The 13,406-nt window shown below is 55.5% G+C and overlaps 4 protein-coding genes across 4 annotated transcripts; 2 read left to right on the forward strand and 2 right to left on the reverse strand.

The window, feature by feature from the left end:
* Nucleotides 1–605: 605 nt before the first annotated feature.
* On the reverse strand, nucleotides 606–2,921 carry L226DRAFT_535922 (amino acid transporter). Its single transcript, XM_067681014.1, has 11 exons — nucleotides 2,693–2,921; nucleotides 2,556–2,640; nucleotides 2,414–2,507; nucleotides 2,235–2,366; nucleotides 2,015–2,184; nucleotides 1,851–1,961; nucleotides 1,742–1,795; nucleotides 1,443–1,690; nucleotides 1,187–1,392; nucleotides 934–1,136; nucleotides 606–874 (listed from the first exon to the last, which is right to left on the reverse strand). Exons 1-11 carry the CDS (start codon nucleotides 2,876–2,878, stop codon nucleotides 750–752), a joined length of 1,614 nt encoding a protein of 537 aa, XP_067534602.1. The 5' UTR covers nucleotides 2,879–2,921; the 3' UTR covers nucleotides 606–749.
* A 1,302-nt stretch (nucleotides 2,922–4,223) lies between these two features.
* Nucleotides 4,224–5,557, forward strand: L226DRAFT_464711 (NAD(P)-binding protein; the record flags this gene model as incomplete). The annotated part of the gene is made up of 7 exons (XM_067675879.1): nucleotides 4,224–4,324; nucleotides 4,400–4,571; nucleotides 4,703–4,802; nucleotides 4,872–4,971; nucleotides 5,032–5,142; nucleotides 5,204–5,297; nucleotides 5,363–5,557. The coding sequence occupies 7 exons, from the start codon at nucleotides 4,224–4,226 to the stop codon at nucleotides 5,555–5,557; spliced, it is 873 nt and encodes a 290-aa protein (XP_067534603.1).
* Nucleotides 5,558–7,300: 1,743 nt separating this feature from the next.
* On the forward strand, nucleotides 7,301–11,818 carry L226DRAFT_561041 (NAD-dependent glutamate dehydrogenase). The gene is made up of 16 exons (XM_067683404.1): nucleotides 7,301–7,549; nucleotides 7,884–8,332; nucleotides 8,414–8,667; nucleotides 8,719–8,916; nucleotides 8,969–9,156; nucleotides 9,208–9,275; nucleotides 9,337–9,468; nucleotides 9,521–9,642; nucleotides 9,706–9,787; nucleotides 9,847–9,963; nucleotides 10,018–10,193; nucleotides 10,246–10,440; nucleotides 10,502–10,519; nucleotides 10,573–10,858; nucleotides 10,917–11,511; nucleotides 11,579–11,818. Exons 1-16 carry the CDS (start codon nucleotides 7,367–7,369, stop codon nucleotides 11,645–11,647), a joined length of 3,132 nt encoding a protein of 1,043 aa, XP_067534604.1. The 5' UTR covers nucleotides 7,301–7,366; the 3' UTR covers nucleotides 11,648–11,818.
* A 508-nt stretch (nucleotides 11,819–12,326) lies between these two features.
* On the reverse strand, nucleotides 12,327–13,406 carry L226DRAFT_509878 (uncharacterized protein; the record flags this gene model as incomplete). The annotated part of the gene is made up of 1 exon (XM_067678232.1): nucleotides 12,327–13,406. A coding segment is annotated over one exon (1,080 nt), but the record flags the coding sequence as incomplete, so codon positions are not given.

Here is a 13,406-nt window from a genome sequence, read left to right on the forward strand (position 1 = left end):
CAAGCGCCCGAGCGTAAAAGCTAGCAAGCAGTCATTACGGTAAGTCTGAAACCTCCCACCGGCTCAGATCTCCAGAGCTACCACCACAGTATTGCTGGTGATGGAAGTACGGATATCTGACCCGGATCGCAGGAGACTCGCATTTCAACGTGCGAGGCGGTTGCATTCAGCTGATGACTAGGAACTTCACATGCAGAGAAACGGCATATCTGAACCACGTCGAACAGGAGAGTCCACACACCATGCTGTCATCCGGATCCAATAGGTTTGCTATAGCCTGCTGAAGCGGGCGAAATGAGGCGACATGCAACTAGCGGGTTCCTGGATGGACTCGAGAGCCTCATGGTGAGTATAACTGGAGCTTGCAGAGCCGTCTCATGTGTATGGGGAAGATTCGATCAAGGAAAGTCTAGCGATAGAAGTGAAGCACTGGCAACTTGGGTCATGGCTGGGGTAGGTTGAAAAGGAACGCCAAGAGTCAGACGACCGGCGGTTCCCATGACGTCACGTGTCGTCGTCTGCCTTTGGCCCCGATTACTGTTACACCAGTTCATGGGTCCGCGAACCTTGGCAGGCCGCAGGCCTGGTCTTCAACGTTAACTTCAGCCTATACATTGGATGTCGGCACGTGCAACATTACGCTGGATGATGCCGAGTAATCTACACGGCTGGCAATACATGACCGCTACCCATACTCCGTAATCAAGAGGATAACCTCTCTCACTGTTGGTGTCCATACCTTGTTACATTCACGAATCCTTGTATTCCATGTCATCGATATTTGGTAGCGGCCCCACGAACCACTTGCGAGCTGAGACCATCCACGACGCGGCCGCGAAAATGAAGACCGCCAACACGATCACGGACGCATAGTCTGATTTGATTGTAGTCAGTTTTTGCTCTCGCCACGACTCCTCTTGCGCTTGCACTTACTCATCTCAACGGCGTTCGTCGTCTGACTAGAGGGAAAACACAGCAATACGACGATGAACACCACCCAAGCAACAGCTACGCTGCCGATAGGTAGGTACCATCTGCCGAGGGTAAATGGTCCAGGTACAAGCTTGTCGCGGCCGGACGTGACCCGGAGAAAGATGGGAGTGGCGTACGAGGTGTATAGCCCTATCACGGATGCCCTGCGTATTGCTGTCAGTGCACGAGAGATACGGGTAGACGAGCGGCGTACCCAGCAAGCGACGAGAATGCTGTCGCGGAAAATCCCAGCAGGCCACAGAGAGCGGACAAGACTATCACCAACCAGACCGCGTTGACAGGTGTCTGCGTGTAGAGGTTAATCTGCTTCCACCACCGGGAGCCCGGAAGGGCGTTGTCTCGCGCGAAGGCAAACACCACTCGGGACGCGTCCACGCCTTGCGCGGCTCCGCATAAGAACTGCATACTAATCAGTCCTACCGCAGATGGCTCCAGATACAAGGGCATACCTGTGCGATAATCACAAAGCTCCAAACTGCGAGCATCCCGGGTTTTCCCAATACATCGAGGAGCAATTGGCCCATAGGAAGTGCCAGTTTTGTATCAAGTAGGGCAGGAACCGAGACAATGGCGAACGACGCTGCGATGATAAGTATCCATCCCAGCCCTCCAACAGCGGCGCATGAGACGAGGATAGCAATCGGTGCGGCGCGTGCTGCCCCAGATACCTCCTCGGAGATGTGGGCGGCCGAGTCGTCTAGTTGCCTTGCTAAGTCTTCACTCTACAGATCCCGAGCGCAGTACTCACATCCAGTCAGAGACCACATTGGAGCGGCGAACGAGAGGAGAAATGCCCAGCCGCCTGCAATGTAATCGTGTCAGCCAAGCATCCCAGTCGGCAATAGGCGAAGACATACCGTTACTCCAACCTGTGTTGTTCTCGAAAGACGTGAATGCAGTTGTGGTCGATACCTTTCGGTCGCCAGAGCACACCAGTAGTGCAATGATCGCCCCAACGGTGGCTCCAACTATGTCGGATGGGTCATCAGCATGTCGGTCTGCGGGCATCTTATGGACATACAAGTCAAGAATCCATAGACCAAGTTCAACCGAGCGAGTATACGAGTGCCCGCAGAGCAAATCAAGCCGTGGACGAGCAGGATCGCTAGTAAGATGCCATAGGTCGGGCCGGCGCCCAAAATGCGCGAACCGTCGGTGCTGACGGCTACAGCAGTGGTTATCATCTGAGCCCTGTGATTTCATCAGCGTCGGAGATTGAGACCATTGGAGAAGGGACATACACGGTGTAGTCTATGGAGCAGACAAGGGTTACCTGACCAGTAACGTTGGCCCATCCGGTCACCCAGCTAGCCAGTGCAGAGTATCGCTCAGGTGCGAGCTTCGCCGAGAAGTAATAGAGCCCTGCGCTAGTACTGGGAAAATGTGAGTCCAACCGCTCGCTCCGTGCATGATCACTTACGGCATAGAAGAGGCCAACTCGGCCATGGACGCTGCAATACACATGATAAAGATGCATGGTATGAACCAGCCCCAGACCATGCCGACATGTCCGCCTATGGCACAAAGATGAGCGAACGCTACGGATAGGCCGAGTCTCTCACCAGAGATAAGTCCGAATGAAAGCGTCGACGAGACACCTCCAATGACGGCCATGATGGAGAACGCAAATGCGACGGTCTCAAGCATCTACAGATACGTGAGATCTTCTGCTTCGCCATATGCAGATCATGAAACGTACCGAGAACTCCCGCCTGAATTCACCTCTGTATCCGAGCTCTGCCAGACGAGCATTGTCCGCGTCCTCCCTTATCTCTACGACAATCTCCGTTGCCTCGAACTTGACCTTCTCGGCCGACGAGGCTGCATGCTGAGCACCTAATGCACCATCGGCGCGGCTTCGAGCCAGCGTCTTGCTGGTCAGCATAATAGACAGATCGTTCGTGAAGGGAAGCAAAGCTGAAAGTATGCCGCTCGTACCTTGGTCGAGAAGGAAATCCCGAGCGGTATTTCATATGCGACGCTGGTGCTTCCGCTCACACGCACCGTTCATGAAGATAGGGAACGCGGATGCCGTCATCCAGAAACGAGAACCCGGGAACTTGAAAGAAAGAGTCACACGACGTCCAGGAATGTCCATGAATTCGCCAGTCTATAGATGGGTGAAGACTTTCCTCCGCAATTAGTGGTTCCACTTGATTGGCAAGGTTAGCTATGTTCCGAGTGCAGTATGGTCGGTGTCACAAGGGCCTTGAGAAGCGTCAATGTTGACGACAGCGTGTCCGAATCCTCGTGCGACAGGTTGTGTCATGAGACCAACAACGTCCCCAGTGTGTTTTGAGGGTGGTAGTCATATGTCTTCCTGTGCTATAAATTTGTAGGCCTAGATTCACTGAGAAGTTAACAGAGTTCACTAACCTCTAGAGCTTACGCCATCGGTCGGGGTGGCCCACAGACATCTCAGTTGCGCTACGCCATTATGAATGCTCTTAACTCTCTCCGTACAAGGTCATAGTCGTTGGGTATCAAGGAAATGCTCGTGTTCCCTTCAAGCTAGGAGGAGCGGTAGTCGGAACGCCGTGATACAGTCGACGATGATGCATCTGACAGTAGGGACAAGAGCTTGGCGCCCGACAATATCGATATCAACCTGATGTCAATGGTGTTCGGGGTCAAGCACTGATAGTACCTTCTTCATTATTATCCGACCTATCCTCGGTGTTTCATGTTGACAGCCGTTTTCATATCGATAGGCCCCTCCGCAAAATATGTACTGATTGTCGGCTGAGGCGGACGCTGGCGGAGGACGAAAATGACCCAGTGGGAAATGGTTGGCGGCCATCGCGTAGGCTCGCCAGCGAGCGGAACTGGTATTTCGTGATCCGCCCCATCCATATTAATTATTCGAAAAGGGCCTATCGATATGAAAACGGCTGGAAATCTTCTCACTACTATTTGCCATACATCTTGAGAGGTTGAAAGAGGGCGATAGGAAGATGAACTTCACTTGAAACAACATGCCCCCCGGACAGCAAGTCAATAATTGTTTGCATACCCTCGACGTCATGGGCATAAGAGCAAGTATATAAAGGATTCTATACACCGACCGGCATCTTACCGATTGCTTTCCATCTCGACTCAATTCCGACTCTCACAACTTTTTTCCTCTTCATTCCTGCGGTCGTATTTATATCATGCTGCCACTATCCTCTGGGAACTCAAGTCGTAGACCCTCTCCGCTACGCCCCAATTCCTACGACCCAGTCGCGCCTATGGACGACGAAGTGCACCCCGTCATTCACGAAGGACGTGTCGCGGTGATCACCGGCGCAGCCAGCGGTATTGGTCGTGCAGCCGCGATCGAGCTCGCAAAGTGCGTACATTTCAATCCCCTGCGCGACAGTGGTGGTCTCACCGAGATCGGGCACTCACCATTTTGACTGTGCAGGATCGGGCTCAAGATCGCGATAGCGGATGTGGATGAGCAGAAGTTGAATGAGACCGCGAAGGAGGTCGCGCAAATCATCGGCCAGGAGAACCTGATCACCCTCCCGACGGACGTATCCCAGCTCGACCAGGTCGAACGCCTGCGCGACCGAGTGTACGAGGCGTGGGGCGAGGTGAGCTAGCTTGCTTCTAGCTCCCAACGCGCCGGTCCTTCCGCCATTTCCCTTTCGTTCTCTTGCGCTGCGTGGAGCGTCGTGTCTGTGCGGATAACCTCACCCCGCTCTCTTCTTGTCTGCTCTGGCAGGTTGGCGTGCTCATGAACAACGCCGCGATTGCGCCCAAGGGCACGTCCTGGGGCGGCCTTGAAAACTGGCAGAAGGTTTTCAACGTGAACCTCTTCGGGTGTGTACCGTGTGATCTCTGCCTGATCGAAGCATCCTACTGACCCTTTGCGCCCTCCTCGTGCTTCAGAGTTCTGAACGTGCAGCACACGTTCGTGCCGAACATGCTCCACCAAGAGAACCCGGCCGTGATAATCAATACGGGCTCGAAGCAGGGAATCACGAACCCACCGTGAGTGCTTTTGGCCGTCCCTCGCACGACTGATCGTTAACCCGCTACGCTCTCGTGTAGCGGAAACCCCGCTTACAATGCCACCAAGGCGGCCGTCAAGTCCTTGACTGAGAGCCTTGCTTACGAGCTCCGGGAAACGCCTCAGACCAATCTTACTGCCCACTTGCTCATGTGCGTACTTATATCTCGTAGGAGATCTGGATACTGAACACTAAGTATATTCCATTTGTAGCCCGGGATGGACTTGGACTGGCATGACCGGTTCCGCGGCTGGCAAGGAGAAGCCTCCCGGCGCGTGGACCGCAGAAGAAACCGTGCTCTACATGGTACGCGATCGCGCTTCCAGATTGCTCCACCATGGCGCGCTGACAGCCTCGATTGGCTACCGCAGCTCGAGAAGGTCCGCCAAGGGAAGTTCTATATCCTCTGCCCGGACAACGAGACGCGTCGCGAGGTCGACCAGCTGCGCATCATGTGGGGCGCGGGCGACGTCGCCGAGGGTCGCCCGGCTCTGTCGCGCTGGCACCGCGACTACAAGGCGCTCTTCGAGGAGTACGTCAGAGATGGGCTCGAGCAACTCGACTAGTTCAGCCGCCCACGTTGCTGGTCTCGGCTGTGCGGTGTCTGACGTTGAGTGTCGGAGTCGTGTATATTGGGGATGGTGTACGGGAGAAGAGGATGAACGAGAAGTACAGCAGTAAAACGTAGATGTACAACAGAATTTTTGTCGTCAGAGGGTGGAATCGTTCGTGTTGGGTCGTAATGGACGTTCGCTATGCTTTCCTGAGAGGCCTCTACTAAAAGGACTCGTAATGTGTAACTGCATGAACATGAGCAACTAAGCAAGGTAATAAATCGGTGCAGCGCTACTGTGACGAACTGTATCATCCTCACTTGGAAGCGTTCTCAAATGCAATAGACCGGAGTGCACCGAAGAGTGGCATTTACAGACATCGGGAGTACCCTCTCGGTCATGATGCATTCAAGCATGACCCCCACAAAACACCATTCGCAATGGCTCTGATCACTTGGCCCAGGTAAGTGAAGAACGTAAAGAATATCCCAAGGGCACCTAAGTTCAAGCTTGTTGATCGACAGCAGAGCTGAGGCGGCACGATTTTCGTGTCCACATCAGATCCACAGTACTTTCAACAATTACGACATGCACCGAGCATGCACCTCGCGGCAGAAGCGCAATGGCGTGGATGGCGCGATGTATGAGAATGCTATCGTCTGCAACCCGCAGGCAGGCAATAGTTATGGCGACATAAACTTGGGCACCAGTGAGTTATGGCCACGTCGTGCGCCGTACTTTGGGCACACGTTCGAGTCCCATCTCCCAAGAACGTTTCAATATTGTAGTATCGTCGGCTGTATGTCGCGATGCAGGTGACCCATTCTGACAAGTCTCTGACCATCCAATTACGGTCGCGTACCCTCGGTACACCGGCTGGTGTAGGAACGATTGGTGCTCCCGCTGGGGTAGATGCTCAGGTGACCACTGGCCGCCCTGAGCACGCAAAGAGGCTTTAGAGTGTGTACGGCACACGCACCTGCGTTCCTGTGAAGCCGACATCGCATAGGCCGAGCTGAGCCCGCGGCCGAAGATGCTCACACAAGTTCCGGAGACGTTCTCCCCTTGCTGTCCTCAAAATACACAGGTCGCGACAGGGTCCCGCTGGCATGGGGAGAGCAAAATGGCTCGGATGTCGGGGGCAGCATCCGGCCGCGACAAGGCGCAGTGGGCGCGACAGCCATTCGGATTTCGGGCTCGCACGCCGCGCTGAACCGCCCCGCACAGCTGACCGCCGTGCAGTCGGACCTGTGTGTTCGCGTCCATCGCGACGCGCGTGCGGCGTCACTTGCGTACCAGCGTGACGTGCGGGGAGGTCATGGACCGGCCGAAACGTTGACGGAGGAGGCGACCAGGGCGTGTCGGATCTTCTGACCTTTGTAGAGCGGGTCGTGATCCTGCTCCGGTGTCCGTGACAGAGCGCAATTGAATGGGGCAGCGTGTAGCTGGAAGGGAAACTGGGAGTAAGGAAGTACTTGGCGACAGCGTCCTCGACACCATCGACGACGACGAGGGGGCCTACGGCGTCGAGGACGTGCGAGAAGACGACGAGGAGAGGGCTCGGGGGCTGCATCGGATTTCGGCAAAGAGCAGCGGGAAGCTTCAACTTTGGCGAAACGCCAGGGCGCTTCTGTGATCATCTAGATTCGAGACACTGGACAGACCCCAGACGCACCGCTGAGCTTGTCCTGACGTACATATATAAAATGCACCCTTCGCCGTTCTCTTTCACTTCTATCCCCCATCCCCGCTGCGCTCTCCTCCATTCCCCCGCACGAATACACCACAGACAACGAGCACGGACGCGACTACGACGCGACCATGTCGACTCCCTCTAGCAGGAACTCCTTCCACGCGGATTCCGACGCGTCCGGCCACCTCCAGGTCCCGGGACAGCACGCCGAGGTGATCCAACGCCTCAAGAACGTCCCCGGCTACACCACGCCCGTCTTCAAGGGCAAGGAGGAGCAGCGCGCTAAGGTCCAGGCTAATGTGGCTGCAAAGGTATGTACTTGCACTTGCAATCGCATTCCCGTTCGTAACATGAGTTGTATCCTGTCGAGGATGCTATGATTGTCGTGGAGGCTCGCGATGATTGTCATAGACGCGCCGAAAGCGCTCTATTCACCGTCTTGGGTGCATGTATGCGCCGCCTATTCGTCAAGCGTGGCTGATTGCGTTGCCTGAGATGAGTTTGAGCGCGAGACACGTCTGGGCGCAGTTATCATTAGCTGTGGTGTCCTGACGGTCTATGTTCTCCGCGAGTCCTGGCAACATTTTGAGCGCATCAGGGCTTTTAGCCCGATAGAACAACCGCTGATGTATCTTTTGTCCACAGGGTTTCATCCCGCGCGAACTGGTTGTGAACGAAGTGAACTGGTTCTATACTCATCTCGGCATCGACGACAACTACTTCCAGGCCGAGTCCGTGGAGGTCATCTCCGACCATATCATCGCCCTTTTCGGTGCAAAGGTGCTCGCGTACACCAAGCACGATCCATCGAAGCTTGTTATCGACCTCGAGAAGATCGATGAGAACGGAAATGGGGCCACGTTCATCCACACGAGCCAGCCAGGAAAGACGAGCACCGAGGGTCCCGGCGCGACGTGCGAGACTCGCATCGACGAGCTCTTCCTGGATAACGTGTCATCGGAGAAGGCATACCGTCTTGAGACGTACCGCTCGCAGGGTAGCATCTCTGCCACCGCATCACAACAACTCCGGTGCTACTTCGTTACGAAATGCAACTTCCCGGCGAACCCCCCTGCCTCGACACGCACTGATGGGTACGTACTGACCCGTCCACCTTACGGGATGCGCGCATACATCATGCTGATAACAACCTCCGTTCGCACGTTCGCCAACAGCAAGACCGATATCCGTACGGTCTCTGACACCGTCTTCTTGGAGAAGGCAAGCGAGAACACGCTCGAGATCTACCAGCGCGTTATGTGGAATGTCGAGAAGCGGTTTGGCCCCGTGATCGAGGTATTCGAGGTCGAGGGCTCTCGTGAGCGCCGGCTTGTGATCGGTTACAAGAGAGGCGGCACAAACAAGTTCTTCAGCGCACTGTCGAACCTGTACCACTTCTACTCCCTCTACTCGGCGAGGAAATATGTCGGTATGTGTTGGAATTCGCACTTCTTGATATGTTGCTGACGCGCTGAGGCAGAGCAATTCTCGAACGGCATCACAATCATCTCGCTGTATCTCAACCCGCTACCTGGAGCGAATGCACCGCCAATCGAGCACTCGATCTTCCAAGTCATGAAGGAAGCCTCTCTGCTCTATTGCCTGCCCGACAACCCCTTCTTCTACGCCGGAGCAGGCCCGAGTGGTGATCACGCCGTGCAGGAAGCGACCTACGCATGTACGTTTCGGTTCGTGTCAGACTTCTGTTACCCACTAATGATGTTGGACAGACTGCGGATGGATCTTCGCTCAGCACTTCTGTAACCGACTGGGCCAGTCATATCTTGCGCTCAAGAACATCCTTGACGAATCGAACCCAACGCACGCGAGCGTCTTGGACGACATTAAGCGCCGATTCAGGGAGGAGACCTTCACGCGTGAGAGCATCGCGCAGGTCATTCATGCTCATGCAGAGCTGGTGAGTGATGTTCTTCGCCTGCCTATATTTGGACTCAACGTCGTTTTTCAGATCAACTTGCTCTATGTCAACTTCGCAATGACGCACTATCCCGAGACGGATGAGGCTGCGCAGCTCATGTACGAACTCTTTCTGTGTTCCTTCGCGGGACGACTTACTGAATGCTTCTCGCGCATTCAGGCCAACGCTCTCATACCAGCGTCTCCGCACTCAAATGCCGCTTTCCGATGCAGACTTGTACGACAAGATCAGGCGGACGGTCACGGACAAGCACGAACTCCAGGTGCTCGAGAGCTTCCTGATCTTCAACAAGTTCGTGCCATGTCTCCTGCACGTTATGACTGGTGTACTGACGCTTGCGTAGGAACGTCCTCAAGACGAACTTCTACCAGCCGACCAAGGTTGCGCTGTCATTCCGTCTCGCACCGGATTTCCTGCCAGAAGTGGAGTACCCGAAGAAGCCCTTCGGACTGTTCTTTGTGATTGGTGCGTGGCCACAGGAGTCTTCGTATCGTGTTCGTTCCTAACATGCCCGTGATTCAACTGTAGGTGGCGAGTTCCGTGGTTTCCACATTCGGTTCAAGGATGTAGCCCGTGGCGGTATCCGCATCGTCATGTCAAGGAACAGGGAGTGCGTGTGGTTGTAGCTTAGCCTCTTACTCCGTGACTGATGATTATGCCTCAATACAGGAACTACTCTATCAACCAGCGCAGATTGTTCGACGAGAACTATGGTCTTGCATCCACGCAGTCCCTCAAGAACAAGGATATTCCCGAAGGAGGTGCCAAGGGAACCATCCTGCCCTCGTATGTTCTTTCCAGGGTGATCGATTCATGTCTTTTTGCTGACATCCTCGCAAGGCTCGGTGCCAACCCTAAGCTGTGCTTCGAGAAATACGTCGATGCAATCATCGACTTGCTCATTCCTGGTCAGACGCCTGGCATCAAGGAGAAGCTGGTGGACTTGTATGGCAAGCCCGAGCTGCTCTTCTTCGGTCCCGATGAGGGCACTGCTGACCTGATGGACTGGGCCGCAAGTGAGTTTGTCGTTTCATCCTGCTTGAAGCAATCAACTGAGACTCGGTCAAGTGCACGCACGCGCCCGCGGGGCTGACGCTTGGTGGAAGTCGTTCACGACTGGCAAGAGCGCTGAACTGCTCGGTGGTGTCCCGCACGATGTCTACGGCATGACGTCCATCTCTGTCCGTCAGTATGTCTTGGGCATCTACAAGCAGCTCGGTCTCCGGGAGAAGGATATCACCAAGGTGCAGACGGGTGGTCCTGGTACGTACTCATGTTCGCCTGCGGCATCGGCCGAGTCGCTGACTTGTTGTCTATCGCACAGATGGTGACCTTGGTTCGAGTGCGTACATATGCGCCTCGCATGACGGAAGCAGTGCTGATTACTTTCTACAGATGAGATCCTCTTGAGCTCCGACAAGACTATTGCCATCATCGATGGAAGCGGTGTTCTTCACGACCCAGTCGGCATCAACCGCGAAGAGCTTATTCGTCTCGCCAAGCTGCGCAAGCCTGTCGGGTTCTTCGACAAGTCGAAGCTTAGCAAGGACGGCTACCTCGTCAAGGTCGAGGAGCAGGACATCAAGCTCCCGTCCGGAGAGGTCGTCCTAGACGGTACCGACTTCCGTAATGGCGCCCACCTCCGCTTCAAGGCTGATCTCTTCGTACCTTGTGGTGGTCGGTGAGTGTGATGTTCTTGGATTGGGTTGCCGTGCATATACTGACGACGATTGCCCCAGCCCTGAGGCTGTGAACATCTCCAATGTCAACGCGTTGGTCGACGCCGAGGGCAAGCCGCACTTCAAGTACATCGTCGAGGGCGCCAACCTCTTCCTCACCCAGCAGGCGCGTCTGTTCCTCGAGAAGCGCAAGGTCATCCTCTTCAAGGACTCGAGCGCCAACAAGGGCGGTGTCACCAGCTCCTCACTCGAGGTGCTCGCAGGCCTCGGTCTGTCGTCGCAGGAGTACATCGACCTGATGATCTTCAAGGACGGGAAGCCCTCCGAGTTCTACCAGAGCTACGTGCGCGACATCCAGCGGATCATCACCGAGAACGCGGCAAATGAGTTCGGGTGCATCTGGCGCGAGCACGCGCGGCTGCAGGGCGCGAAGCCGCGCACGATCATCTCGGACGAGCTTTCGATCAAATTGAACGAGCTCCAGGAGGAGCTGGAGAACTCGGACCTTTTCGACTACGAGCCGAGCAGGCGGGGCGTCATGCAGAGGGCGATCCCGAAGACGCTGGTCGACAAGGTTGGGCTGGACGCGCTGCTGCAGAGGCTACCCGTCACCTACCAACGTGCGTTGTTCTCGAGCTGGGTTGCTTCGCATTTCGTGCGTATCATTCTCTTGCCCGTGATAGTTGTTGAAACATGTACTGACGTCGTGGGTGTTGCTATAGATCTACAAGTACGGCGTCAACGCGTCGTCGGTCGACTTCTTCCACTTCGCTCGCGACCTCGCGGCGTAGATGGGGTGCTCAAGTCTTGCATAGACAAAGTTCAGGGGGTTATGTGGACAGTGTGTAGAACAAGGACTTCATGCAAGAGACACGGCTATCATACAAATGGAGGACAGGTAATACTGCGAGAAGTATATGTGTTTGTAGAAGTATCCAGTATCAAACCGTTACCCTTTCTTCATGTGAGTGTGATCCTAGCCCTGAACATCCGACCCGAAGTGCACACTAAGGAGGTGTCCGCCCCAAATTCCCGCGCGAGGTCCTCCGGACTACATTCTTGGAGAACGGGTGGTTGCCACAGCTCGGTCATGAACTTGTATTCGCATACGACGGGCGTCGTGTTCGAGCTATCTGACCCGGTAGCTGAAAGGCCAGCAGAATCGGGGATATGCACCGCCAAAACATCCACAGATTGGTGCACGTCTGGGAATACCGGTTCCGAGCCCGAGTCCTCGCCGCTGTGACTCGTTGGATCTGGCCGCTGCATTCTGGGTCCTCTGACGACCAGTGCGTTGAAGTCTCGGCCTCCGAAGCTATTGAACGGTCGAGTGCCCGTCGGTGTAGGCTTCATGATCAGGTAACGACCGCCCTCGAGAAGATCGTACACGAAGAACATGCTCTGCCCGTCGTAGCCCTCTTCTGAGCGATGGTAGAACTTTTCTGTGAGAAGAACTACAGGAAACGCGTCCTCGGTGGTGAGACCTTCGGGAGAACAGGTCGCAGTGCGTCCACCTGCCAAACCCCCGTACCAGTTGACCACTGTGATATTACGGGGCGCCCAGCGGAATCCTGGATATGGCAGCTGTTCAGCCTCGTGGGTGGTCAAGGGGCGCCTGAACATGATGTCGACTGACAGAGTCCTCATCTCCAGCAGGAGCAACCTCATCCTCCCATCGGTGCTCTGCTCGTCGAGCAACTTGGAGACGTCCATGTTCAGCATGCCCGCCACAGCAACCGGTGCGTCCTCGGGTTTGCTCGTGGTGCAGAACGCGATCCTGCGGGCAACATCGGAGAAGCGTTGGCAGCCACGCTCTTCTGAAGCTGGATCCAATATTGCCGAGTCTGTGAGGGTACTCGCGAATAACCACCACCACGAGAGGTATTTTGGAGTACTAGAGGGCTCCAGGCTCTGACGTATCGCGCTCCCAGGGACAAGGCCATCCGAGAACTCGAAATAGAGCTCACGCGCGAGGAAGGCTTCGTGCATCGTCCAGACGCGCTGCATCCACACAGATGTCTTCACTCTCAAGATGTTCTCTGCGGGAGTGTGGGACATGGAGCACTGGGCGCAGATCCCCGCGTCTAACACGATGACCTTCTCGGCCTCTCGGTACGTCTTGGCCATGAGACGGATCGCGGCCTTGCGCAGATACTTCACCTCCGGTACGCACAGGCCGTCGATCCAGAAAGCACCATCGGGGAGGAGCTGGCGTGCGAACGCTGCGATGCGCTCGACTTGGCATGTAGGAAGGCCCTGTTCCGTCGTGCTGCCGAGGCCGTCTGCCCAGATGTGGGAGATGGCGACATACGGGCCCTCCAGAGCTCGACGGGTGGATAGATGGTTCCCGTCATAGGTCATCACGGGGATGTCATCGACGGAGAGCATGACTTCGACATCGGAGAAGGTGGGCGAAATGAATGGACAGGAACACGCTGGGTTGATGTGCTTGGTCGCGTATGTCGTGGGATCCACGTTGTGGACAGTACATGCCTCCTCGGTGCATGTGGCGTGCTCGTCTGGGTGACGTCGTGCAGGGGGCTTCTCCAT

This window comes from Lentinus tigrinus (genome assembly GCF_003813185.1).
Source record: "Lentinus tigrinus ALCF2SS1-7 unplaced genomic scaffold L226scaffold_15, whole genome shotgun sequence".
NCBI lineage: Eukaryota > Fungi > Basidiomycota > Agaricomycetes > Polyporales > Polyporaceae > Lentinus > Lentinus tigrinus.

Excerpts from the sequence above, each read along its gene's own strand:
- L226DRAFT_535922 (XM_067681014.1), bottom strand. The coding sequence starts at position 2,878 with ATGCTGACCAGCAAGACGCTGGCTCGAAGCCGCGCCGATGGTGCATTA. Across the intron at positions 2,185-2,234 it reads TGCTCCATAGACTACACCGT|GGCTCAGATGATAACCACTG; the intron begins GTATGTCCCTTC and ends ATGAAATCACAG. Across the intron at positions 1,691-1,741 it reads AATGTGGTCTCTGACTGGAT|ACGACTCGGCCGCCCACATC; the intron begins GTGAGTACTGCG and ends CAAGGCAACTAG.
- L226DRAFT_561041 (XM_067683404.1), top strand. The coding sequence starts at position 7,367 with ATGTCGACTCCCTCTAGCAGGAACTCCTTCCACGCGGATTCCGACGCG. Across the intron at positions 9,964-10,017 it reads AAGGGAACCATCCTGCCCTC|GCTCGGTGCCAACCCTAAGC; the intron begins GTATGTTCTTTC and ends CATCCTCGCAAG. Across the intron at positions 11,512-11,578 it reads GCTGGGTTGCTTCGCATTTC|ATCTACAAGTACGGCGTCAA; the intron begins GTGCGTATCATT and ends GTGTTGCTATAG.